The sequence below is a fragment of the Aquarana catesbeiana genome, linkage group LG01, assembly GCF_042186555.1.
Source record: "Aquarana catesbeiana isolate 2022-GZ linkage group LG01, ASM4218655v1, whole genome shotgun sequence".
Lineage (NCBI taxonomy): Eukaryota > Metazoa > Chordata > Amphibia > Anura > Ranidae > Aquarana > Aquarana catesbeiana.
The window spans coordinates 574,592,486-574,620,413 of NC_133324.1; the positions used below are offsets into that span (position 1 = coordinate 574,592,486).

General features: G+C 41.0%; 1 protein-coding gene across 2 annotated transcripts in view; it reads right to left on the reverse strand.

Annotated features, from left to right (window-relative positions):
* Positions 1-27,928, reverse strand: part of RBPMS (RNA binding protein, mRNA processing factor) — a 256,714-nt gene that overhangs the window by 141,808 nt on the left and 86,978 nt on the right. For both annotated transcript variants that reach the window (XM_073597687.1, XM_073597680.1), the window contains exons 2-4: positions 10,264-10,341; positions 5,827-5,865; positions 179-241 (exon numbers count right to left, since the gene is read on the reverse strand). In XM_073597687.1, the coding sequence (XP_073453788.1) occupies positions 179-241; positions 5,827-5,865; positions 10,264-10,341 (180 nt within the window). The remainder of the gene's footprint in view (positions 1-178; positions 242-5,826; positions 5,866-10,263; positions 10,342-27,928) is intronic.

The window sequence follows — 27,928 nt, forward strand, 5'->3', positions numbered from 1 at the left end:
CCTAGACTAATTTGACTGAGGCAATTCCTTTTATTCTGTTTTATAGCCTTGTATTGAGAAAAGTAACATCTACAACTGGGCACTTGAATCTAAGTGATCACAAACAAGTATGATCTTACACCAATCACCCAAAATATATTTGTCATGTATGACATAAAGATAGCAGTGTGGTACTTACATTTAATGCATTCTTGGCAGCTTCTGCTTCTGATCGACTATCAAAACTTACAAATCCAACAGGCTGTAAATGAAAAAGAAAAGTGCCATTAGAAAGAAAAAAATAGATTCTTTATTGAACAACGCAAAACGGAGTTCCACCTAAAAAAAATTACTGCAGCTGCTGACTTTTAAAACAAGGACACTTACCTGTCCAGGGCTCCCACGATGTCCAAGGCTCACCTGAAGCCGACCCATCCCTCGGCTCCAGCATTGCTAGTAAGGGAATCAGGAAGTGAAGCCTTGTGGCTTCACAGCCCGGTTCCCTACTGCGCATGCACGAGTCGCACTGTGCGTTCTGAGGGGTCCCTGCTGTCTTCTGGGACCTGTGTGTCTCCCAGAAGACAGGGGGGGTAGACAGAGGAGGGGCTGGACATGGCATAGATTGCCGCGGATACTGCGGCAATCTTTTGCCGGAAGTGGGAGCAAATACCTGTACTAGACAGGTATCTGCTCCCCCTCCCCCCTGAAGGGTGGCAAATGTGACACTGGAGGGGTGGGGGAGGAATCTGGACAGCGGAAGTTCGATCTTTGGGTGAAACTCCGCTTTAAAGACAGTTTCCAAAATAGTGACAATATACTTTTGCTCCACATCCTGCAATCAGAGGCAACTTTACACACCCTTAGCAGAGTGAGGTCAGTGAGAGTAAAACCGTTATTAATTGTGCCCCATCATTTGGTGTCAGTGGAAGGATTTATGCCCCACTGTTCGTGTAAGTAAAAGGATTAGTGCCCCATCATTGGCCTCAGTGGGAAGAATAGTGCCCCATCATTGGTCTCAGAGGGAAGAATTGTGTCCCATCAATTGGTGTCAGTGGGATGAATTGTGCCTCACTGCTGGAGTCAGTGGAAGAAATGGAGCCTCATTGCTGGTAGCAGTGGAAGGAATAGTGTCTCATTGTTGGTGTCAGTGAAAGTAATAGTGCCTCATTTCTGACGTCTGTGGGAGGAAAAATGCCCAATTTTTGGTGTCCATGAGAGAATGGTGCCTTATTGTTGGTGTCAGAAGAATGAATCATACCGCATTTCAGTGGGAGGAATATTGCCCCATCCTTGGCGTCAGCGGGAAGAATAGTGCTCCATCATTGGTCTCAGAGGGAAGAATTGTGTCCCATCAATTGGTGTCAGTGGGATGAATTGTGCCTCACTGCTGGAGTCAGTGGAAGAAATGGAGCCTCATTGCTGGTAGCAGTGGAAGGAATAGTGTCTCATTGTTGGTGTCAGTGAAAGTAATAGTGCCTCATTTCTGACGTCTGTGGGAGGAAAAATGCCCAATTTTTGGTGTCCATGAGAGAATGGTGCCTTATTGTTGGTGTCAGAAGAATGAATCATACCGCATTTCAGTGGGAGGAATATTGCCCCATCCTTGGCGTCAGCGGGAAGAATAGTGCTCCATCATTGGTCTCAGAGGGAAGAATTGTGTCCCATCAATTGGTGTCAGTGGGATGAATTGTGCCTCACTGCTGGAGTCAGTGGAAGGAATGGAGCCTCATCGCTTGTAGCTGTGGAAGGAATAGTGCCCCATCGTTGGTATCAGTGGGAAGAATTGTGCCCCATCATTGGGTGTCAGTGGGAAGAATAGTGCTCCATCATCAGTTTCAGTGAGAGGAATATTGTCCCATCATCGGTCTCAGTGGGAGGAATTGTGCCACACTGCTGGTGTCAGTGGAAGGAATGGAGCCTCATGTTGGTGTCAGTAGGAGGAATAGTGCATCATTTCAGTGGGAGGAATAGTGTTGCAAGGACTGGATAAATGCAGCTTGAGGGCCACTGATCTAGAAAAAAAATCACTAATATCCTTGCAACATATAAAGTTAATCTAGGGAAGGGTGAAATATTTCTTAGCAAACCTGGGTTTTAAATCTAAAGCATAATACACAGGGGGCAGGTTGGGTTGGAAACTCTCTGCTGTCAGACTGCTGTACCTTAGAAATATGAGCAGTGCTCTCTGTCTCAACCGTTTTCATAAATATTCCACTCACAGGCTTTAAACCTGGGAACGAAAGATCTTAAGACAGGTAAATTGTTGCAGTTATCCAATATCTAACTGCCATCTATATTTCACTAGATTTTCTGTATATATCCTCTGAGTTTGAGCTGTGTTGATGTTACTCGCAGACTGGAAACTTGGCAACAACTACAATATAGAAATGTCTGACCTTTCCAGGTCTCATTGGTAATTTAAAAATGTGTCCCTGTGGTGCTTTTTGAGTCATCCCAATACCATTACAATGAAGGTTTATCACCATAAACACATGGTTGTAGTGCATGTTTTTTTGATCATCTTATAAATGTATTTAATCAAGTCTCATAATTGTGCAGTGAAGAGGAACATTATATGATCAGCTTGTGCAGGCCAAGAACATTATTAGTGTCTCATTTTCCTTTTCGTGAGCTAATAAGAATACTCACTGACCATGAATGACCTGTCTTTGACATAGAAAACATCAAAGAACAAGGATTTATTTAAAGGGATTCCTGGTTAAAATTGAAAGTTCATTTGGTTCTGAGCCGGTGATGAAATATGAGTTGTCACCCACCTTCCACTTCCTCACCAATCACTTTGTCAACCACGTGACCATCTTCCCACTGATATTTGCATCACTTGAAAAAGGCTAAAATAGCATCTAGCACCAGATATATTTATTCATATTAAGTGCATGCAAGCGAAGTAAGGGGCTAGCTGTCACATATGGCTTAGGATAGTGAGCCCTCTGTGTAGATTGCACACTTATTGATGGTGTGCGCTTGACCAGGTACAGAGATGCACTATAGACAGTGGTATGGGAAAACACTGAAAGCTGGACTCACATGCAGGAGACCAGGGGTATCTTGCAGTACTGAGGTGCTGGACTACATAAAGGCAGAAGTACTAGCAGAAGTCACTTGCAGCACTGGGCTGCTGCATTCACAGGAAGGAAGAGCTCCAGGGACACTTTGCAGCACTGGGGTGCTGGACGCACAGGGAGACAAGAGTGAAAAGGTTCCTAGCGGGGCTGGGGTGCTGGACGCACAGGGAGACAAGAATGAAAAGGTTCCTAGCGGGGCTGGGGTGCTGGAACTCACTGGAACCCAGGGATGACAGAATGTACAAAAAACACAGCGGTTGTAGGTAATTAGGTATGCTAGATGCAGTTGGAGTGCACAAATCGTACTTCCTCCTGCATGCAGCAGACTGATGAAATGATCTCTTTCTAGGCAAAGTCACTTGTCTAAAAAGTCAAGTAGTGCTTTTTTAATATTAAAAGGTACAGCGTTTTTGATTTAGCATAATGTAGCTGTATAATAAGGTACAGTAGGTAAAGAATTTATTCATGCAAACGTGTAAGGTTACTGAAAGATCCAAATTCTATCTGATAGTAAGTACATTAGACTACAGAATCTGAATACCAGACTTTAATATCATGTCTCTGTTCGGACACTCTGCCTTTTCAGATTGCACAAGACTTTCCTGCCAGCTGGTGACAGAAAGCCTCCAAGCTTCTGGCAGTGTTGGATGTAGCAAGAAACAGAAGGAATTCTTCTGTAAAAATGGGGGGGGGGGGGGGGGGCAAATTAACAGCAGAAAGACTTTTTTTGTAACTGCTAAATGCTTACGTTAATAAGGTATGTTAAATATTCTATGTACAGAATGGTAAAATGGTCACTTTAAAGTTGAACTCTAGTCATATATAAAATACATACCTAATGGAACTCTGGAATATATTTTTCATGCATTTTTTATTTATTTTTTTTATTTACTTGACATTATTTTAACCTCTTTTAGTTTCCTGTACAGAAGCACTCAGACCGGGAGTGGCAGTACTTGGAGTCAATCAGATGAGCTGCATGCAAAAAAACTAACAAAATGACAGACAGCAGAGTGAACAGAGGGATAACCTCATCAGGTGTCAGCAGCTCCCTCATTGTCCAATCACTTAGCTGGTGGTTGGGTGATGTCAGCGGTGTGTTGCTTAAATAGGCAAAACCAAAAATGACATATTTAAAGTGGTTGTAAAGACAGAAAATTGTTTACCTTACTGCATTTTATGCAATAAGATAAATAAACCTTCTGCATGCAGCTCCCCCTGCAGCCCCTCCTAAGTACGTACCTGAGCCCCATCTCGATTCAGCAACATGCACAAAAGCAGAGGCTCTCTCGGCTCTCTCACTCTTAATTGGCTCAGACACAGTAGCTGCTGTCAATCAGAGCCAGTGATAAGATATGGTCTTATGAACACATAGAGCTGGGCACGGGAACGAACACGCATAAATGTCCCTTAGAAAGTGGCTTGCTAGAGGAGCACTTAACCTCCCTGGCGGTATTCCCGAGTCTGGCTCGGGGTGGAATATCAGAACCAAAAGCAGTAACCCCGAGCCAGACTCGGGATCACATTGCAGGATCCAGGAAGAGCTTACTTACCTTGTCCCCTGGATCCTGCGATGTCTCCCCGCAGTGTGAGCGGCTCGTCCTCTGCTCGATCTATCACGGAGCCGATCTCCGTTCCCTGCAAGCGTTGCGACGCACGGGGACGGAGAACTGCGCCAAATTCAAAAAGTGAAACACACACAATACATACAGTATAATGTAATCTTACAGATTACATTACTGTATGAAATGATTTCACATCCCTTTTGTCCCTAGTGGTTTCCCCAGTGCCCTGCATGTAGTTTTATATTATAAAAACTTTCTGCCTGGAAACTGGAGATTGTCCATAGCAATTAAAACTGTCCCTTTATATCAAAAGGGGTTTTAGACCAGCTAGAAAACAGTGATAATAAAGTAGAATCACTCGCAGAATTGAGCGATAGTGATTTGTGGGGAGATCCGTCATTAAACACTGAAAGTAATGACAGTAACAATTCTGCAACTGAGCAAATTTCAGTGTTTTTGATTTGATTACATTATTAAATAATTTTTATTATTATTATATTATTATTTGGTATATTTATTTATTATATTATAATTTATGATTTCGTGTTTCAAACTTTATCATACCCGAGATGTCTACTAGACTCTTTTTTGGACAGATTTAAGTGAGTTATTCCTAAGAATTACAGGCCTACAATATAAAACCCCAAATTTCTGTGCAAAATAATGGTACCGCTTTCAGCATCAAAAATATGAAATAATCATACCGCCAGGGAGGTTAAAAGCCATGTGTGTTTTCATTTTAGATTTAACAGTGTTGTCACCCTATTACAAGAAGTGGAAGCACAGAGGGAGTTCTTAGGAACTCTGGAATCGCTAATACATTTATTATATATGTAACTATAGAGATGCTGTCGCTGGTAATACACAAGACTGCTAAAATTTTCAGACAAAACACTAACCTACTTATAATGTATCACTCCTTTGTTGGCTGGATGAGTGAAGAGACAGCTTGCTCATCCACCCAGCGAGGGAGCGACACATGGAAGTAGGAAGGTATTTCACTATCCTGTTTGGCCTGCATAGTAAAAACTCACAGGTGACAAAATTGTGACGTGGTCCTTAGGGTGGCTATTATCTATTATTGTATGCATTCAGGTGCAGTCATCTAAGCCTGGCTCTGTTCCTGAACCTAAAGTTCAGGTAATTCATATACAGTAACGAAGTCTATGAAATATAATGAGAATACATCCACTTACCTGCTTTGATGTGAGCTTTATTAATGAACCTTCATAACCCTGAAAAGCAAAAAAGAAAACCAATTTAAAAACTAATTTTTTAAAGTCAGAATAAAGCAGGACAACAGCTATTTACATAGGTGCTATGTAATAAGCTGTTGTCCCATTTCATTCTGGCATAAGAAACAAATAGCAACATAAATATCTAAAATATAAAGTTCCAAAAACAGTTTGATGTGCCTTGTTTGGATAATACATATGCTGCAATCAGTATAATAAGATGCCCTAGATAGTGTTTCGCTGTTTAACACCCTATATCCTTTTACATTCAGGCCCTAAGGCACATCTGTGCAGAGTGGTTTTCGGTGCATTGTGTTTTAGGTGCTTTTTTATGTGCTTTTTTATGTGCATTAACATCGAATGCCATATTATGTGGACTTCATCAAAAATGCAACAAGTAGGATTTTTTTTTTTTAAACATACTGCACCTAAAATGCACGTAAAATGCAGAAGTGTGAACAGGGCCTGTAAATTTTAGTACAGTACTATCAGAATGCAAAGAAAAGTGCGTACTGACATAATACAGCTTTTCTACTCTAGCAAATAGAACACATCCATCTTGCTTATATATCGTAGGAAACCCTGTGTGAACCTCTGGAAGAGATTTGTTCACCAGTAATTAATTCCAGAATTTGCAAATGACAGTCAGTATAGAAGTTACAAAGCTGTTACATTCTGAACAGTGAAGATTTGGATTACAGGAGACTCCAATGGTCTAGGATATGTTTACACCTGCGGTTGGAAGGGAGGTAAAAACACACGGTTATGACACTGCAAAAGCAGTGGATGAGATTGTACATATGTTGCGGCTCTGATTATTCCTATTCAACTGAATGAGGCTGCTCCACAATCACCCTTCAACCATGTGCCAACCATTGTGTAAATTATCCCTCTAGGCTTTTTTCAGCCATGGCTTTCACAGTATAAGGCTGGCCATACATGGTTCAAACCGTTAATGGGCAGGCTGAATGTACCAAGTTGATCGATCGATCAACTTGGGTACAACCAGCCTGCCGGATTCGCTTCCGATTATCGCAAGTGGCTGCCATAGCCGCTAGTGATAATCACTGTCTTCTCCCGGCAGGGCCAGCTTCCCCCGCCCACCCCTGCTGATTCCCCTGTCACCACTGTCTGTGTTGTGGGGGAATCATGCAAATTTCTTTCCTGTAACCAAAGAAATTAGCACTGTGTATGGCCAGCCTAGGTCTTCTTTAAAATTCACCATTCTATCCATCGGGTAGAGCTGCATACTCATTTTCACATGCTTCCTGAACTGTTCATAATACCTCTGCTGAAAAATGTCAGAAGCCATACATGCTTTAATGTAGAGAATCTGAAGGTAAACATATTCTCCTGCGCACTCTCTCTCTCTTTTTAGAAAACCCATAATGCTCCATGACTCCAGTGTCATAAGTGTACCCTGTGTTAAAATATTATTTAAAAAATAAAGTTTTTTTGCATATCTGTAGCACCCTTTGGTTGTGCTAGGTATTGGTATAGATTTGTAGTGTAGGTAAATTTATTTAGCTCAGGGCTAAGCCTGAGCTATGAATCTGGGTCAGGGTTCAGTAACTCAGGGCTGGATGGCTCATCCTAGCAGCTTCTCTGGTGCCTCCCCCTATTTCTGGGACATTGGAGAATGTTCTGGACGTAGTGGGTGGAGGTTAGGAGGAGCTGTTTGGAATATTTATAAGGGCCACAGGAGGAAAAGTACAAGCTGGACACTGTAATGTTGCTACACCACCAAGGGGCTTTGGGCTCCTGCCTGTAATTGGCTATTGCCTTTAATCTGACTGAGTGATTGTCAGATCTTCAAACAGTGGTCCAGCTGGGTTCTGCAAGCAAGTGTGTGCTGGAGGACGAAGTGGAGTTGTATATATAGACTGTATATAGGAAGAATGTCCCTGAAGTTCTGCTAAAGTTAAATGGGCATCCCATAACCTCCCATCCCTATCCAAGTTATTAACCCTCAATAAACCAAAACAAAGATACAGACTGTTCTGTGCCTCAAGAGTGTCTGTGAAAATTCAGTGTGCCTGGCTATGCAGGGTGGTGGATCCCAGTTCACTTGTGGCCCTTAACCCCCCTAGCGGTATTCCCGAGTCTGGCTCTGGGTGGATTTTCAATACCAAAAGCGGTATCCCCGAGCCAGACTCGGGATCGCATCGCAGGATCCATGTAGAGGATACTTACCTTGTCCCTGGATCTGCGATGTCTCCCCGCTGTGATCGGCGAGCCGCCGTGTCTCGCTCGATTCACAGTGCTGAGCTCCGTTCCCTGCGAGCGTTGCGACGCATGGGGACGGAGTTCGGCGGCAAATTCAAAAAGTGAAACACACAGTACAGATACAGTATACTGTAATCTTTCAGATTACAGTACTGTATCAAATAATCACACGTCCCCTTTGTCCCTAGTGGTCTGCCCAGTGTCCTGCATGCAGTTTTATATTATAAAAACTGTTCTTTCTGCCTGGAAACTGGAGATTGTCCATAGCAACCAAAACTGTCCCTTTACATCAAAAGTGGCTTTAGAGCAGCTAGAAAACAGCAATAATAAATTCGAATCACTTGCAGAATTGAGCGATAGTGATTTGTGGGGAAATCCGTCATCAAACACTAAAAGTAATGAAAGCGACAATTCTGCAACTGAGCAAATTTCAGTGTTTTTGATTTGATTACATTATTGAATATGTTTTATTATTATTATATTATTATTTGTTATAATTATTTATAGTTATTTATTATATTATAATTTTTTATTTCGTTTTTCAAACTTTATCATACCTGGGATGTCTACTAGACTCTGGTTTGGACAGATTTAAGTGAATTATTCCTAAGAATTACAGGCCTACAATATAAAACGCCAAATTTCTGTGCAAAATAATGGTACCGCTTTCAGCACCTAAAATCTGAAATAATCATACCGCCAGGGAGGTTAAGGGGGTGTGCTACATATATAAAAAGTAAAATAGAGAAGGACCAGTTTTAAAATGAATAAAAAAGTAAAAAATTACCCTAAACCATTAGTCTTACTTTTAGCAGAAGATGCTGTTCACCAATTCTACTTTATGGAGGCCACTCCAGATACCTAGCCCATTGCCATCAAACAAGGTTTTCCAAATATTGGGTATATATTCAAGATGGATTGGTTTTGTGTTTATAATGTTGATTTCCAGCAAAAGAAAAGCTTTTAATAATGCACTGTGCTTGTGTGTTGGTGTTTTTAATTGGTTCCTGTTATGTTATGATGTAAGGCAACATCCTTAACAAATTACTCAGCTGTTAATTTTTTTTTTTAGTGCACAACCTTCATTTAAGGCATAGATGGATTTTCAGTTTAAATCAGCTAAATACATTCCAGGTGCTTAAAAAAAAAAAGTAAAGTCATACAGTTCATTTGTTTAAAAAAAAAAAACTGCCACGGCCTGAGTAGAGAAGCCTGTTCTATGCCAGCATACTGTATAAAAGGGTCCTTGCTGTCTGTGTGGAAGCAGTGGTCTTTCTGCAGAGTTCAACCAAGCCCCCTGCTTACTCAGCGCTAGAGTTCTCCATGCAGCAGGGAGAATGAGCTTTGCTTGTTGGAGATCTCTAAGCATTACTTAGCAGGTGGTGTGTTGGACCTCTGCAGCGGGACCCCTGATTCCACTCATAGAGGAAGTGTCCTTTTCTTCTCAAGAAGGTAACTTAGTGGACAGGAGAATGGTAGTTTGAGGGGTTTGCACACTGGGGCGGTTTGCAGGCGCTATTGCGCTAATAATAGCGCCTGCAAACCGCCCCGAAAGTGCAGCTGCTTTCATTCCAGTGTGAAAGCCCCGAGGGCTTGCACACTGGAGCGATGCGCTGGCAGGACGGTAAAAAAAGTCCTGCCAGCAGCATCTTCGGAGCGGTGAAGGAGCGGTGTGTATACCGCTCCTGCCCATTGAAATCAATGGGACGGCGCGGCTATACCGCCGGCAAAGCGCCTCTGCAGAGGCGCTTTGCGGTGGTATTTAACCCTTTCTCGGCCGCTAGCGGGGGGTAAAACCGCCCCGCTAGCGGCCGCATACCGACGGTAAAACGCCGCTAATAATAGCGGCGTTTTACCGCCGACGCCGCCCCCCGCCCCAGTGTGCAAGGGCTCTTAGAGAAACTAGTTTTCCAGGGGAACACAACAAAAAGTATTCTGTATAGGACCGTAAATAATAGGCATTTTGTGGCTCCTGCTCTTAGGCATGACTTACTAACTGATAATCTGGAATACGTATAGGTTGGTATTCTTCTGTATCCTTTAACAGGCAAATACTCTCCAAGTAGATTAAAGTCCCATCTTGATTTAGTTCACAATCACAAAATATTATAGAGTTTACCTTTCAAAAACCTGGACATAAGTACTTAAAATGAGAAGATGTCTAGTAAATACCTTGAATGGTCTGAATAGTAAATACAGCTCCCGGGGTTTAATATCTAAAGGTAATCCACTAACAAACAGCGTCCTCACCTAAAAAAGAAAAAAACGTAATAAAGCAACTTTTATAACTGATCATTGTTTAGAATTAGCATCATTGATCTTTGAGAGAATAACAATCCAAATATATACCTAGACTAAACAAAGGAAAAAACTTGTTGACGTATATCAACATTTTTATCAGCATTTATTATCTTTGGCGTGACAATTAAATTTGTATTAATTTCCTTTTTAATCAGTGTGTTTATATAGACTAGTACAATTTGGTTCTAATCACATCTACTGGCAGTGTTAGATCATGGAGAACTAGCTATCCTGCTTAAAGTCTTAAATTATTTATATCCAAAATAATTTTGGATATACATGTCTCTGTTGGCAATTGTAGGTAATCCGTTTTCTCCCTTCATTTTAAGGGCAAAAATGGGATAGGCTGATAGAGGAAACAAAGAAAATTCTTCTTTCCAACGCTGTCAATCAGGACATTTTAGGTAGTAAGGTAAAAAACATCTGTCCAGCTATAAAATACTTCTGGAAACAGTAAAAAGCAAATGCTTTGCAATTTTTTTTTTTTTTTTTTGGTGAAGTCTACTCTTTCTAACCAGGATACATTATATCTGAGATAAACAAATTATTATCAAAAGCAAAAGGGTTTTAATATTTCACAAGGAAAAAAGATCTATTTTCATGAATTGTTTGTGTCTACACAGAATAACATAAAGCAACCAAACAGGTACATACTAAATTGGAACTGACCCCATCAAGAATAGACAAAAATAAGTTATATTAGCAAATCAGAGGAATAAATGCATACTCTGCTGAGTTCCACTACAAGTAGACACACGGGGAGGCATTTACTAAAACTGGAGTCCCCAGAATCAGAAGCTAAACTGAATTACAGGTTTTGACAGGTGAAACATTTCAGGTGTATTTTCTGAAAGTACAATGAAGAAATACATAGGGGTTGATTTAATAAAACTAGAGAGTTCAAAATCTGGGGCTACATAGTAGCCAATCAGCTTCTAACTTCAGCTTGTTCAATTAAGCTTTAACCATAAAAACCTGGAAGCTGACTGGATTCTGTGCAGAGCTGCCCCAGATTTTGCACACTCTAGCTTTACACCATTCACTAAGCTTTTAGGAGAATAGAAGGCTTAGTGAATGGAGTAAAGCTCTGTTGATTTCCACCATCTAAACATGTGCAATCCAAAACGCTGTCTTTTTTAAAATTTCCCTTTATTATTCTTTGCAAAGTGCAATTTCACCACATTCACTAGCCTCTGGAGAATATCCCATTGCAAAGTGAACAGCCTATTTCCCTTAAGTAAAACAACCCTATGGTCTTTTGGTTTGCAGAGTGAAGACATTTTGCATACCTAGGAAAATATCTAGTATCTTAAAAGTCTGACAGAGAAAAGTTAATCCTGATGAAGATACCAGTGTGGTTGAATTACTAAGGCTGAAGAGTGCAAAATCTTGTGCAGTTGTGCATGGTAGACCCCCCCCCCCAAAAAAAATGGAAGCTGATTGTTTTTTATATTTTTAGATCTTATATTTTGCACTTCAATTTTAGTAAATTAACCCCACTGTCAACAATTTCAAAGCGAATACACATCACAGATGAGCACTCTACTTAAGGTCCTGCAATGTGGCTATGACACTGACCTGTACTCACTATCCTTCCTCTATCAAAATCTGTCAACATTTATATATATTTTTTTTTCACAAAAATAGAGCTTTTTTTCGGTGGTATTTGATCACTCCTGAGTTTTTATTTTTTTATTATATAAATGAAAAAAGAGGGAAAATTAAAAAACAAAAACAAAAAAAACAATATTTTGTACTTTCTGCTATAAAACATATCCAATTAAAAAATAAAAGAAATCTGATTTCTTCATAAATTTTTTCTGCTACATGTCTTTGGTAAAAAAAAAAAATCCCAATAGGTGTATATGGATTGGTTTGTGTGAAAGTTATAGCGTCTACCAAATATGGTATATATACTGGAATTTTTTTTAATACTACTAATGGTGGTTATTAGTGATTTATAGTGGGACTATGATAGCAATCTGACACTAACTGACACTGGGTGGGAACTAACTAACTGACACTGACATCACCAGTGACATTAAGGCAGTGATCAGTGCTAATACTGTACACTGTCACTGTACTAATGACACTGGTTGGGAAGAGGTTAACATCTAGGTGCAATCAAAGGGTTATCTGTGTGTCTAAAAATGTGTAATGTGTGCTGCTGTTACTAATAGGTGTGGCTGTGTTTTCTCCCTGCCCAGCCACATCACTGCTCCGTGTACAGAGCCCTGTGCTGTTAGTAAGCACAGCGCTCTGTACTGTGATTGTCCAAGCCAATCAGCAGGTCCCGGACATAACTCATTGGCCGGGACCTGCTAATCGACTTGTGCTGTAGAGAATGACAGCACAAAAGGGGCGGCAGGCATGTGCACGTTGCCCCCTACCCAGAAATGCTGGATTACATACATGCACATGAGCCAGAGCAGTGGGGCCACCCTGCCACAGTAAAAAGGCAATGGGCAGTCAGCTAGTGGTTAATCTGATCTTGAAGTTTGTAAAGCTACTGAAGATTCCCCAAACATTTAATTCCTTGAGTTCTGTGGCAAATAGCACTATGCCCTGTGAGTAAGCATTGCTGTATCACAGAATTCACAGAGCATGCCATCTGAGCTACAGAGGTGATGACAGAAGGAGTTTCAGGAGGGGCGGAGTCATCGCAGGAATCACTGCTTGCATGCAGCAAGGTACCTTTGGATATGTAGTCCTTAGAAAACATGAAGTCCAAGAAGGAGATTTAAGTAAGCTTATATTAGATCGTCAAACATAACCATTGTTTGTATCGTTATTACAGTGCTGATGTTATATAATGAAAGTGTGTACTGTGACTATAGAGCTTCTTTAACATTTATTTAATTAACCCAGCGAGAGCATACTTTAGTCATGTTAAAAGTAGCAATATTCACTGACATAGGCTAATGGAATGTACAGTACATTCATACCGAGTGACTCTACACTTATTGTAAACACACTGTATAGGAGGTGTACGAAGATTTATATTGGGACAGAATAAAGTAAATGTAAATATCTTCCCTACATTCCACTTCATACATTAATAACATTGTGCAAATGAAGGCAGCACTCCCTCACACAGAAGATAAGGGTCCATTCAGTTGCAGTGTGGGAGACATGACCTGAAATAGTTTTCTTGAGCAGAAAACATAAAAAAGAGACCCTTTCATGAAGTATGATTAGACTTTCCTACAAGAGAAATATCACTTTAAATAAATAGACGACTTTGTCTGGGAGGTCATGTATGGGTTTCAATAGCTCTACAGGATCAGGTGCATTCTTATCTACCATCTACTCCCCCTAAAAACTAACAAAAACGCTCCCACAATGAATGGCATTTTTAAAGACTACAAAACACAACAGATATCTTGGGGAATGTTTCTAAATCTTTAAATCCTTCTGTGTAATGATTAACTTTTATGGCGGCTACTCCTAACATGAAGATGAAAGGAAAGAATAGGGAGCATATGGAGAGAAATGAGCGATTTTGGCAAGGAAACAAACGGTCGGCGATTTGGCACAGCGGCAAACTTTTCCTTCTTAAACCTTAAAGCCTACTTAAAAAAAAGGAATGGAAGTTTACCTGAAGTAAAATACCTTAAAATCAAAAATCATGTGGAGTAGGAAAGAGCTCTAAAGTAAATCAACTTTCTGAAAATAAAATTTCTTCTACCTAAAGCCCAACTCCAGGAAACTTAAAAATGATCCCTTGCAGAGGGGCTGCATCTGCGCTGCAAGGGTTAATAGCTTGATTAGGTCTAGGGGAGTTGTTAAAGTAGATTTACTTACCTGATCCTCTCCTCTGTGCTGTTGGACTGTCCCTGCAGCATCTTCTGCCCTATGCTCTAGTGGTCTAAGGTCTTGCATTGGATATGATGACGCCAAGGGACAGTCCACCGCTAGAGTTTGAGGGAGCACCATCAGCTGGAGGAGCCTAGGATCATGTAAGTTATAGTGTTTCTCCTCTCCCCTTGACTACACAAACAGTTAACCCTACTGCAAGTGATTATGTTCAAATTTCCCAGAGTTGGGCTTTAAAGTCGATTCGGTGTATTTGAGCAACACAAACCAAAAATGCAATTTCATTTATTTTTAATGTTCAAAGCAAACCCATCCATCCATCTATGTCTCCACGTTTTATTTTGCTGGGAAATCACTTTGAAAAACAACCCTCTAACATTTCTGGCCATGGCCATCTCGAGTAAGGGAAGATGATTCATGTAGCGTTTACTTCCTGGAACCCATCTGCCCTTAGCTCAGGCATACATGCAGGAGGGTGTGCTTAGCTGAGAAAACCCATCCTCCCTTCCTGAAGACGACTGAGATGTATGACATCATTTGCCTAGGCCTGGAAACCAGGAAGTAACTGAAGAAATATATATATATAAAAAGTTTAAAACAAGTAAATACTTTTCTAAATGTTATTATTTATTTACTAATGCTAGCAGCATAAGGAATACAAATAGTCAATGTGGATTGAGAGAGTTAAAGCAGACCTTCAGTCATTTTTTCAACTCTCCATCTATTAAATCTTCTGCCCTTGTTGTTTTACCTTTGGATAGTGAAACATTTTTTTCTGCCAGTAAATACCTTATACAACCCACTTCCTGTTTCTTGTCTGGAAAAAAGCCTAGGCTTATGACATCATGCACAACTCTCTCTCTCACTTTCGTGAGAGTTTGCCAGGAAGGAAGGGGGGATGAGTCATAAGAGGGCCAATGAGAGCTGCAGAGCTGGAGGTGTCCCTCTGTTGGTCTGTGTAAGTCCAGGAAGTGAACAGGCATCAGCTTCAGCTGCCCACAGTTAAAATCGATGCAGCCAGACTCAGTGGAGGGAGATTTCTGCAGCATATTTGGCAAGTACAGAATCACAGTATATTTAAAATAATATGCAAAGTGGTTGGAGGGAAGCTTCAGAATGGCAAAGATGTTGTTCTGCATTAAAGTGTAACCAAGCTCATTGATTTCATTGTTTCCCCAAACAGTTACATACCATGAATGATAGCTGTAACAGTTGTTTGTAGTCTCAAACAAACTGTCAACCCACCAAATGGCTGGTGTTATAACTGATCGCATGTGCAGCATTATAGCAGCTGCAGATGAAACAGAGGTTAATATGGCAGCTTCCTTGGCTCGAAATAATAGGGGGGTTTTCAACGTAGTTCCGCTTAAACACTTAAGCTCCGGAATATTTTTCCCCCTTCATGACCAGGGCATTTTTTGCTTTTCGGCACTTTGCTGCTTTAACTGGCAATTTTGTGGTCATGCAGCACTGTATTCAAATTTAATTTATATCATTTTTCTCATACAAACGGAGCTTTCTTTTGGTGGTATTTGATCACTACTGTTTTTGAAAAAAAAAAACTATATTTTTTTACTTTCTGCTATAAAACATATCCAATCAAAAATCGCATTTCTTTATAAATTTAGGTGAGAATGCTACATGTCTTTGGTAAGAAACATTTCCAATACGTGTATATTGACTGGTTTGCGTGAAAGTTATAGAATCTACAAAGTATGGCATATACAGTATACTGGAATTTTTTTCAGTATAGTGCGGCGGACAATCTGACAATAACTGGCACTTGGTGAGAACTGACTAACTGACACTGACATCACCAGTGACAGTAATATAGTGATCAGTAATAATACTATACACTGTCACTGTACAATGTATTATTGACACTGGCTGGGAAGAGGTTAACATCTAGGGGCAATCAAATGGATTTACTATGTGCCTAACATTGTATAATGTATTAAATGTATTATATGTATGTATTATTTTATGTATTATAATGTAATATGTGCTACTTATATTAATAGATATGTCTGTGTTTTCTCCCTGCTTTGCAGAGAGAAAACACAACCACATTGTTGCTCTGTGTACAGAGCCCTGTGTTGTTAGTAAGCTGATCAGCAGGCCCATAAGTCATAAGTCATTGGCTTATGACGCCATAAGTCATTGGCCAGGACCTGCTAACTGACTTGTGCTGTAGTGAATGACAGCACTGATGGGGCGGCGTGTGAGCGTACGCGCCCCCCTACCTGGATATGCTGGATCATGTACATGTACGAGATCAGGTGCAGTGGGGCTGCCCTGCTGCACTAAAAAGGCGGTGGGCAGTCTGCAAGTGGTTAAAGTGTCTGTCTAGCCAAAAACTTTGTTTTCCAGTTTTGTATAGAGTGAGAAACAATTAGTATTCTTGTTGGGTCTCTACTTCTAACTCGGGTTCTGTTAAAGAGTTTTAACCTCACTTGCTATCCTGCTAACAATGACTTCACCAGAAAGGAAGTGAGGGAAAATCTGCAACAAACCGATGTAAAAAACCCACTAAAGAACAGCATTTTTTTTTGTGTTTCTCTCACTTCCTGCTTGGTAAAATGTTGTCAGCAGGACAGGAAGTGTGGGTAAATCCCTCAAATGAAGCACTGGATAGCACTAATATACGCTCACCACGAAGATTGAGGCGGTGCAGCTGGAGATGGGTCTCATGTGGCAGGACATCGATTAACTCCGCTCCCGAGTGTCTGAGACGGAGCAGTGTGAAGGCCTCACTGAAGACACAGTTACTAAGCACTCCTCAGCTCTCCGCACCATACAAACTAAACTCAAAGCCCTGGAGTATAAGGCGAATGATGCAGGGAACTGAAACAGGGGGAATAATCTTCGTGTTTAGGGGTTGGCAGAAGGAGTGGAGGGCCCTAACCCCACGGTGTTTGTGGAATAATATATCTCATACGTCAAATATCCATTTATATTGAGTATTCCCATACCTTGCAACTTTTTGATATGAGAAAGGGGTTCAAAGTATGTAGGCAAAGGACACACCTGCACTTCACTCCCCCTGCTACGTGGGCTATGAAGAACTAATATACAAAAGTGGTTGGTTAAAGTATTCTTTCATCACTACTTTTCATTTATAGTAGCTTTCAAAAATAATGAATGCAATAATTTAGGGGTTTGATAAAAGGTTTAGTGTGATATTTTTTTTAATCTGCCGCGGTGCACAAAAACAACACACCTAAGTGTACAAAAAAAGTGCCTGTGAAAAACACACACAAAAAAGTGCACTTAAGGGTGTGTCCCTTGTCCACCCCCTTCCCCCCAAAGGGGTAGCACCTTACCCTGAGGTGCAAGGCTTCTGACGAGGGCAAGGCTCAACTTGGTCCACCTAGCCAAAAGGCCTGGCAGACCCCTCTCCTTATAGTCATCCAAAGCCAACCAACTAGTACCAGGTGAGGTGCTCTCCTGAAGAGAGACCTCCTAGTTTATGGGAGAAGGAACCTGATGGCCACACATCCTCCCCTTAGACTTCAGTGGGCCCGAGGACCCACACTCTCCATCCATTGATAAAAAGAAACAGACAAAAATGCAAAGTGACAAAACGTGAGAGAAAACTAAATTGAATAAATAGGGCTGGTGCAGGTGCACTGGTGGGTCCTGAGGCCTGGTAACAAAAATTGCCCTGTACTTAGTCAAAAGGCCTAGCCCAATGAGGCGCAGTGCAGAAAAAGTGACCCGTTCATGTGCCTTTTCACACAGTGGGGTTCCCTAATCCAAGTGTTACTAGGAGCACCCTCCTAGTAACAATTGGGTTGGGGAGCCCCACTGTGTGCCTCTTAGGATGACCAATTTCCAGGGGGCACAGACATCGTGGATTCCCTACCTTCCAAACCCATGGCCAGACAAGGTAGACCCATGCTGGGCCCCTCCAGTCTTCCTGGGGTAATTATTCCTGTGTCCCTCATCCCATGGGCTCCCTGCTTCCTGTTCCAGCCAATACTAGCCTTCAGATCCTCCTCATACCAACAGGGACACTATACAGCCAGCCATTCCTGCCAAAAGGCCAGAATACTGGCGCATCACCCCTACTAAACACTGATAAGAACAGATACTATACTTGATCTTAGTTAAAGCTGATCTCCAGTCTTGCACAGATGGCTCCTACTGAAATAGTTTACTCATAGGCCCTGTTCACACCTGAGAGATTTCTGAGAGATTTCTGCTTGAAGTTTGTAGCTCTAAAACCTCAACAAGCGAAATTCCATTCATCTCAATGGCCCCTGTTCACATCTGAGCGTTCTGTCGCCTGAAGCAAAATGCAGAAAAGTTGCTGCAAAGTTGCTGCAGTTGCTCAGAAAAGTACATGAGCTTCTTTTTAGCAGATTGCAAGCATTTTTGGCCCCATAGACCTCAATAGAAACGTCTGACTGGAGTGTTTTTTGCGCATTTTGTTGTGCTTTTTCTGCTCAAACAGCAGCTCTCCACCCCTAATTTCCTCTCCCTCTCATCCACCTAGTGCTTTCTATTGGCTAAACAAAAATATCTGAAGCTATAAAACACTTGCAATATGCTTCCAAAATGCTTGTAATACACTTCTAAAAACGCTCAAAAACTCTCAAATAACAATGCCAGTAAATCGCTACGCTCAGGTGTGAATGCAGCCTTACTTTACTACACACGTCTCACAGTGTGCATAAGAAGCTGCAGCAAGTCAGAGAAAGCCCATCTCTTATTCTTGATGGAGGACATCTAGCATCATCTAGCTTTTTACTCCACAGCTTTACTGCCCCTGGACTGACTCTTTCATTCATTGGATTTCCGTTCTTTCAAACATGGATGTTCAGGAACATATATAGGCTAAATCTAGGGCAGTCTACATGCATACAGCCTGCTGTTGAATACCCTCTCCTCCAGGCGAACACCCATTCATCAAGGCATTTTGATATTTGCATAACCCCCCCCCCCCCCCAAGCCCACTGCTTGCATCAGCTTGCTCTTAAAGTGGTTCTAAAGACAGAAGGTTTTTTTTAAATCTTAATGCATTTCAGTGTGCAGCAACCATCCTCAGCCCCCTAATACATACCTGAGCCCCATCAGGATCCAGTGATGTTGCTGCTTCAGCTGTCTGGGATTCTCCCTCCTGATTGGCTGAGGCACAGCAGCGGGTGCCATTGGCTCCTGCTGTTGTCAATCCAAGTCAGTGAGTCATGCACAGCTGCACCAGATTTTGCACTCTCCAGTTTTCCTAAATCAACCCCTATGTATTTCTGCACTGTACTTTCAGCAAATACACCTGAAATGTTTCACCTGTCAAAACCTGTAATTCAGTTTAGCTAGATGTAATAGTCAGGAAAATGTCTTCACAATTTCTTGGTTCAGTTTTGTAGCATCCTGTGTTACCTCTGATTCCAACCTACACATTAGACAAACAAGCACCAGTCAATCAAGACTGATTAAAAAGAACTACAGATCTTTGGCAGGTAATACAAGACACATAATATATTGTATATTCCAACTGCCTATTTAGCTGTCTGTTTTGCTGTAGATTTACATAAAAGCCCTTATAAAGTCAAAATGCTCAGTGGTGCCAATCTTATGTTTTTAGTATTAAATCATAGTCATAATTATTACTTAATCCTTGTCTATACTGTATATATTGCAAATAAATATCTCATATTATTCAATAAGCGTCACAGAATCCAAAAAATTCAATAACTTTTCGGGCAATCATACTATCCGGCTTCACTTTAATTTTCCCCACAAGCCTGTAAGAACAATGAAGTCCAGCTGTGCCAAACCCATAAAACTCTTATATTTAATGCATGACTAATTCCATGCCAATATATTTAGCAAGTTCTGCCCAGAGGAGTTCTGCCCATATCTGTCACATGACGGCCATCAAGATCAATGTATTAAGCTGTTTTTGATTACAGCGGAACAAAAAAAAAAAGCCACAGTCATTCCCAACAACCAAACCAATTATTTCAGTTACATGAATACAGCGTGTTTGAAGTTTTCCCCATTTTTACTAAATGGGTAAACTACAAATAATGTGTTTATGTGTTCAATTAGTGGCCAGTAGAACAAGCACGTATCTTTAAAGCCTAAGTTTAGTAGGCTGGGTGGTAGTGGTGGGGGGGTCAGAGAATGGAAGATTTCAACTAAAGTAGCAGCCAGCAGCACAAGGGACAGATTACACTGACTGTAAGTAATGTCCCTTGTGCTATTTTTTAAAAAACATTTTTGAGTGAATGTGGGTTTAAAAAAAAGAAAAGTAAGGATCAAATTTTAGCAAACTGACATTTTCACTGGGCATTTGTCATTGCACACAAATGTAAGGACATACAAATAGCACAGTAACTATGTCACCAAAAGGCATAATTAGTGCCATGCTTCTAGAGTCACAATCAAGACCAAATAATTGTTACAATTATTGTTAGTGATTGAAATTTAGAACCCAAATTCGGTTCTGTATCAAACGACTTTGTGTTTATGGGCAAATGCAGCTTGCTTCCTTTTTAGTTACATTGAGATTAGTTTTATCTGCTTCTGAGATCATTTCACTGTTCATTTACATGACCAGCAGTTGACCTCCTTCCAACCTGCATTTGACTTTCTTCTAAGCTAAATCAACCTGCTTCAAGCTGCTTTTGCATTCCCTTTTACTTGTATGGGGACAGAAGTAGTTCCAATGCAAACAAAATCCTGTAGACACAGGCCCATAGAACCACACTGCCAGAATTTATGTCCCGCCATTTGAGATATTCCAAACACCTCTTGAGTGGAACAAGACACACAACCAACTGGAAGGATATTGCCCAATGGGCATCTATATGTTTGGAATTGCCCAATAATACTTTGCCATGGGGATTAAAGGCAAATTGCATGAAGTGTATTGTCTAATGTTGACAGTACCAATGTCTGTTCTAGATGGATTGAAAACATATTTTTGCTGTTGCAAGATGCTTTCATTCTTTGAGTCAATATGGTTCTTCACATCTTAAATCACATAACAAAAGAGAAACACCTTATAATATTTGCATGTTAGTTCTGCAAATGTCAAAGCCACAGTATCTATGTTACAAAGAGGAAGAGGAAAAAGGAACAAATAAATCATTTTTATAATTGGATAACAATGTTTTAATTATATTTAATTCAATTTTAATTGTTCCAAACATTTGAAAGATAAATGTATACAAGTAAAATCCCTATTCATATGGATGTATCTAATATTTGCAGTATTTTATTTATTTTTTTCCAAAATAAGCTTTTAATTTTTTTTAAAAGTAATTTCTCAACTAAAAAAGCATGGGGATGTGGATAGATGAGTTTACTTTGAATATTAAAAAAGAATTTTAGCATTTTCAGTTTGTGCTGCTCAGATACAGTTTATATATATATATATATATATATATATATATATATATATATATATATATATATATATATATACACATATATACACACAGTTGTGCTCATAAGTTTACATACCCTGGCAGAATATATGACATCTCTATTTTTCAAAGAATATGAATAACAACACAAAAACGTTTCTTTCGCTCATGGTTAGTGTTTAGCTGAAGCCATTTATTATCAATCAACTGTGTTTCTCTTTTTAAATCATAATGACAGCAGAGACTACCCAAATGACCCTGATCAAAAGTTTACATACCCTGGTGATTTTGGCCTGATAACATGCACACAAGTGGACACAAAGGGGTTTGAATGGCTATTGAAGGTAACCATCCTCACCTGTGATCTGTTTGTTTGTAATTAGCGTGTGTATAAAAGGTCAATGAGTTTCTGAACTCCTGACAGACCCTTGCATCTTTCATCCAATTCTGCACTGACATGTCTGGATTCTGAGTCATGGGGAAAGAAAAATTATTGTCAAAGGATCTGTGTGAAAAGGTATTGTTGTATAAAACAGGAAAGGGTTATAAAAAGATATCCAAGGAATTGAGAATGCCAATCAGCAGTGTTCAAACTCTAATCAAGAAGAGCGAAATGAGGGGTTCTGTTGAAACCAAACCATGGTCAGGTAGACCAACTGAGATTTCAGCCACAATTGCCAGGAAAATTATTTGGGATGCAAAGAAAAACCCACAAATAACTTCAGGTGAAATACAGGACTCTCTGAAACATGCGGTGTGGCTGTTTCCCGATGCACAATAAGGAGGCACTTGAAGAAAAAAGGGCTGCGTGGTCAAGTCCCTAGAAGAAAGCCATTACTACGCAAATGCCACAAAGTATCCCGCTTACAAAACGCCAAACAGCACAGAGACCAGCCTCAAACCTTTTGGCATAAAGTCATTTGGAGTGATGAGACCAAAATTGAGCTTTTTGGCCACATCCATAAACACTACATTTGGAGAATAGTGAACAAGGCCTATGATGAAAGGTACACCATTCCTAATGTGAAACACGGAGGTGAATCGCTGATGTTTTGGGGATGTGTGAGCTACAAAGGCACAGAAAATTTGGTCAAAATTGATGGCAAGATGAATGCAGTATGTTATCAAAAATCCTGGAGAAACATTTGCATTCATCAGCCAGGGAGCTGCCCATGGGACGTACTTGGACATTCCAACATGACAATGATCCAAAACACAAGGCCAAGTCGACCTGTCATTGGCTACAGCAGAATAAAGTGAAGGTTCTGGAGTGGCCACCTCAGTCTCCTGACCTCAAAATCATTGAGCCACTCTGGGGAGATCTCAAACTGGAGGCTTTTTGCCAAGAGGAATGGGCAGCTTTACCATCTGAGAAGATAAAGAGCCTCATCCACAATTACCACAAAAGACTTCAAGCTGTCATTGATGTTAAAGGGGGCAATACACGGTATTAAAGCGGAGTTCCACCCAAAAGTGGAACTTCCGCTCGTGGTACTGCTTCCCCCCTTTGGTGCCACATTTGGCACCTTTTGGGGGGGAGGAGGGACAGGATACCCGCAGTATAAAAGGGGCCTTGAAGTGGTACATATATTTTCAAACGTTGTCTGTTTTTAATGAAAATTGTTAGACTGTGTATTTTTTATTTTATTTTTGCTGGCTAGCTGGTAAGTGTGCTGGGAATTTTTTTATTTCCTCATACAGTAAGTCAAGATCATATGCATTTTCAGTAAAAATTATCCTAATACTTATTTTGGCAAATATATTCCTACTTTAAAGAAAAACTGCTGGAGAGTTAAAAGTATTCATAAATTCACATCTGTTATCCTTCTTTTTTGTTATGCATGGTTAAAAAAAACGTACGTTAATCCTATGGAGCAAGTTGCAATTAGTCGTGCATAAACATCCCTGACAAGTAAAACCTCTGACTTATAGACTGGAACAAATATGGAAGCTCTCAGGAATGGAATCTTGTACAATTGAAAGTACCATGTATATATACTTCGGAGACAGCAATGAGAGGGTATGAATGTTCCTTCATAGTAGAACCAGTATGACATGTAATTTTCTTTATTGTTCATTTTAAGTTGCTGGTATGTACTTAAGCGTAATTTTCCATCAAAATGAAAAAAAAAATTCCACCAGAATGATGAAATGGTTTACAGATAACATTGATTATACATCTAGAGCAGAAAATGTACTCTTATCCTCAGCAAAGAAAAAAAAAATCCTTTCTTTGACAGTTTTATTTCACAGAATCTAATAAAGCCAAATTCTTTATGGAAATATTAGCCTCTCCAAGTGTTCCATCACGTAGATTGCAAAACCTGACTGAGGACAAGCACAAGCTACTCATATCTCTAGTCAATGACCGAGTACAGGGGTGAATAAACTGAACTTTTTTCATGTTGGTCATTTAGAATTGTTGACTTTCAAATGTTATTACAAAAAAAAAATGTACAGCCTTTTAGATTATCCTTTAGATAAATGTGTAAAATAGAATAATATAAGTAATGTTATTAATGTGTGTTAATGTACAAAAAAAATATTTCTACTGTATGTATAGTTTGTAAATATATATGTATATTAGGTGGCATCTCTGCTCATCAATGTGTTGATAAGGGAATCAAGCTAATTTTTTTTCCTGCCACCAAAAATTCGCTCTCTCTATGGCCGGCCTAATAGTTTACATTTTTATAGTCTTATCTCTACTTTTCTACTATAGCAGCTCTGTAGGGAGTCTATATATGACTGTACAGTTCTTTAGGCACCATAGTTAAGCTAGCAATTGATGGATCGAAAATCAGCTGGTTCAACAGAGACACCTATGGTCGTTTCTGCTCAACACAATAGGGTGCAAAATCAGGCTCACTTCTGCATAGGAACCAATCAGCTTCCAGGTTTTATTGCCAAAGCTTAATTGAACAAGCTGAAGTTAGAAGCTGATTGGCTGCCATGCACAGCTGCACCAGATTCTGAGTGCTCCAGCTTTAGTAAATCTACCCCAATTTTTCTCGAATGGGATGTTTGGGAAAATTGCATTTGATCAGCTGTAGCGCTGATCAGTGTGTTCTGACAGTGGAGGAGTCACCGCTGTCCTAATACAATAACAAAGCGGGGAGGATTCCTCCTTTTGCCCCCTTGGCTGATCAGAAAAAAACAATCCATCTATGGCCAGCTCTAGACCCAGTGCTATCTGTGTCCTCACTGGCAAGATTCAGTCCCTCAATATATACTAGTGACCACTGTCACTGGGCAAGAAAGAGAAGGTAAATCCAAAGTCATAGAGTTGTTCCCAGAACAATAGGTGAGGGAAAATCTTCTAATGGGGACACCTGTCAGAAGGACACCTGTCTAAGAGGGCAATTTCTCCTTACTTTAAGGTGATTTCCTCTAAATTCCTGTTGAGTCTCTAGGACAGAAAGTAAAGAAAAATTTCCCTGATGATACATAGACAACCAAAAATAAACTGGCAGGGGTCTTAAAGAGTTTGTAAATCTCCCCGAGACATTTGTACCTATAGGTAAACCTATAGGTGCTGTCTGCCTTCTGTAGCAAGTCAGGTGCCCATAGATACACACAGCACCAATAAGCCACACTCCACCTCAGATGAGTTTGACTGACAGCAGCAGGAGCCATAGGCTCCTGCAGCCCTGAGTGACCCCTGTGAGATCAGGAAGAGAGGGGAGCGGTGCTGCAGCCAGGACAGAGCTGAAACAGTGACAGAATCCAGGTAAGTGTTTAGGGATAAGGGTGAGTAGAACAGGTAGAGGGGCATTTTTTTAACTTAAAGGGTAGGTTCACTTTTACAGAAAAATCTGTAAGGTGAACTTACACAGAACCCCCACCTCACCCCCCCCAGTCCCGCTGACCTGCATTCTGAGCCCCGGTATAGCCACTTCACGGCTCCGGGCTTAGAAATCCCCGGAGTTTAATTTCCTAAACGTACCCCATCAGGAGGTGCGTTTAGGAGCATTCTAATTGGTCAGCGCCGTCACATGGGTGATGCCGACCAACCGAAGCCCGCGTAGCCTGTCCTCTCAGCGGGGAAGAAGAAGAGAGAAAGCTGAGAGAATTTCTAAGCCCCAGAGCCATGAGGCGGCTATACTGGGGCTCAGAATGGGCAATGGCCGCCATGCAGGTCAGCGGGACTGGAGGGGGGCGAGGTGGTGGTCCTGTGTAAGTTCACCTTACAGATTCTTCTGTAAAGGTGAACTTACACTTTAATGCAGAGATGCATTAATGTAAAAAAACTTTAGACTTTAGAACCACTTTAACCACTTGCCTACAGGGCACTTACACCCCCTTCCTGCCCAAGCCATTTTTCAGCTTTCAGCGCTGTCACACTTTGAATGACAATTGCGTGGTCGTGCTACACTGTACCCAAACACATTTTTTATCATCTTCTTTGCACAAATAGAGCTTTCTTTTGGTGGTATTTAATCACTGCTGGGTCAAAAATTTTGAAAAAAAATGTTTTTTACTTTTTTTCTGTCAGTAGATTTTGTAACTAAGTAATTTTTCGCCTTCACTGATGTGCGCTGATGAGGCGGCACTGATGGGCACTGATAGGCTGAACTGGTGGGCATTGATGAGGTGGCACTTATGGGCACTGATGAGGCAGCATTTATGTGCACTGATTAGGTGGCACTGATGAGGAGGCACTAATATGCCGCACTAATAGGCGGCACTGGGCACTGATAGGCAGCACTGATGGGCACTGATGGGCATTGATGGGTGGCACTGATGGGCGACACTGATGGGCATTACTGATGGGCATTGATGGGTGGCACTGATGGGCGACACTGATGGGCATTGATTGACAGCAGTGATGGGCATTGATGGGCAGCACTGATAGGTGGCACTGATTGCCAGCACTGACTGGCATCGCTAATGGGCACTGATTGGTGGTACTTATGGGCAGTGATGGGCACTGATTTCCCACCAATGCCAGCTATGGTGGGCACTGATTGGTGACACTGTGTTGCACTATTGTAATCAGGGCACTGATGATCAGTGCCCTGATTACATTTCTACATGTCCCCCTGTGAGGAGATGCCGCTGATCGGCTCTCCTCTCCTCACACTCTGTCCGCGGACTTGGCTCTTTACAAAGATCGGGCGTGCGAAAGCGGCCGTTCTGGGATGCCGTTATATGACATCATCCCAGAACGAGAGCCGCACCACCCCGCCGTCATTTGACGGTGGGCGGGCGGACGGCAAGCAGTTAAGCGCCTCTTTTTAAATGCAGTAAGTCTTAGCAGTAAGAATTCTCCCTGTTTAGTTAGATCACTAAACAATGGACTTTTATTGGTTGATGTCTGCGGATTGCACTTCTGGAAAAATACATTTGAATTCTCCCTTACTACAACCTTCCTCAGGAGGGTGACCGTATTCACTCTGCATGGTCCCACTGAAGTTTGATGCATCCAGCACCACTACATAAAAGAACACTAAACTGTCCACTGATCCAATTGCCACCCACGTAGCACCTCCCACAGAGTTGAGAATGACAGTGGGCCCAGAAAAAGAGTGTGAGCAGAATCAGCCTGAATGAAGAAAAATGGAGATGCAAGCAAAGTAGACTCGCCAGGTGCAATAATCACTGGCAAAAGTAGTTTGAGGAGAGTTGGTGCATGTGACTGCAATGTATGTACAATGCTCTTGCACAGAAAACTGAAGTGAAGGGAAATTAGCCTTTTTGGGGGCACACAGAGTGAACATTTAGGACACCAGGAAATGAAATGTGGAAGTAACTGCTGTGGTACAGTACAGCCTGCTGGATTGGGAGGTTTTGTTAACTTTGAGCATTTAGTCACACTAAAGTTGTATTACACATTCAGTGTTTTTTATTTTAACTTATTGAACACAATAAGATAAATGTTTACCACTAAACTATTTTTTAAAATTCTTAAGCCAGCACTTGCAATTTCCACCTTTCAATGTTGCTGACCCCTGCTTACTCTGTGCTGCTTCCCTGAACTTCCAGGCTTCACAGGAAAGTGTTAAAAATGGACAATGCAGTCTAGAGCCAATTGGTTAGCTTGGAGAAGGAAGCAGAAAGAAGGAGGGAGGGACAAAGGAGTGCCTTGCCATCCTAGGCTATGGGGCTGTGTGTTTCTATTGATTCACACAGTGCAGGGAGACACAACTCTACAGGCAGCATGCAAGGGTGACGTCAAAGGATGCTGCAAATCAAAGAAGCCACCCTGAAAAAGGAAACCTGAGGCAGTGTTCACGGGACCAGCCTAAACTGGAATATAGACAAGGACTTAAAGTTTAAAAAGCTGAAAAAAAGTTCTTAAGCATTTAACCACTTGCCACCCGTATAACTTACTTATGAGGTGG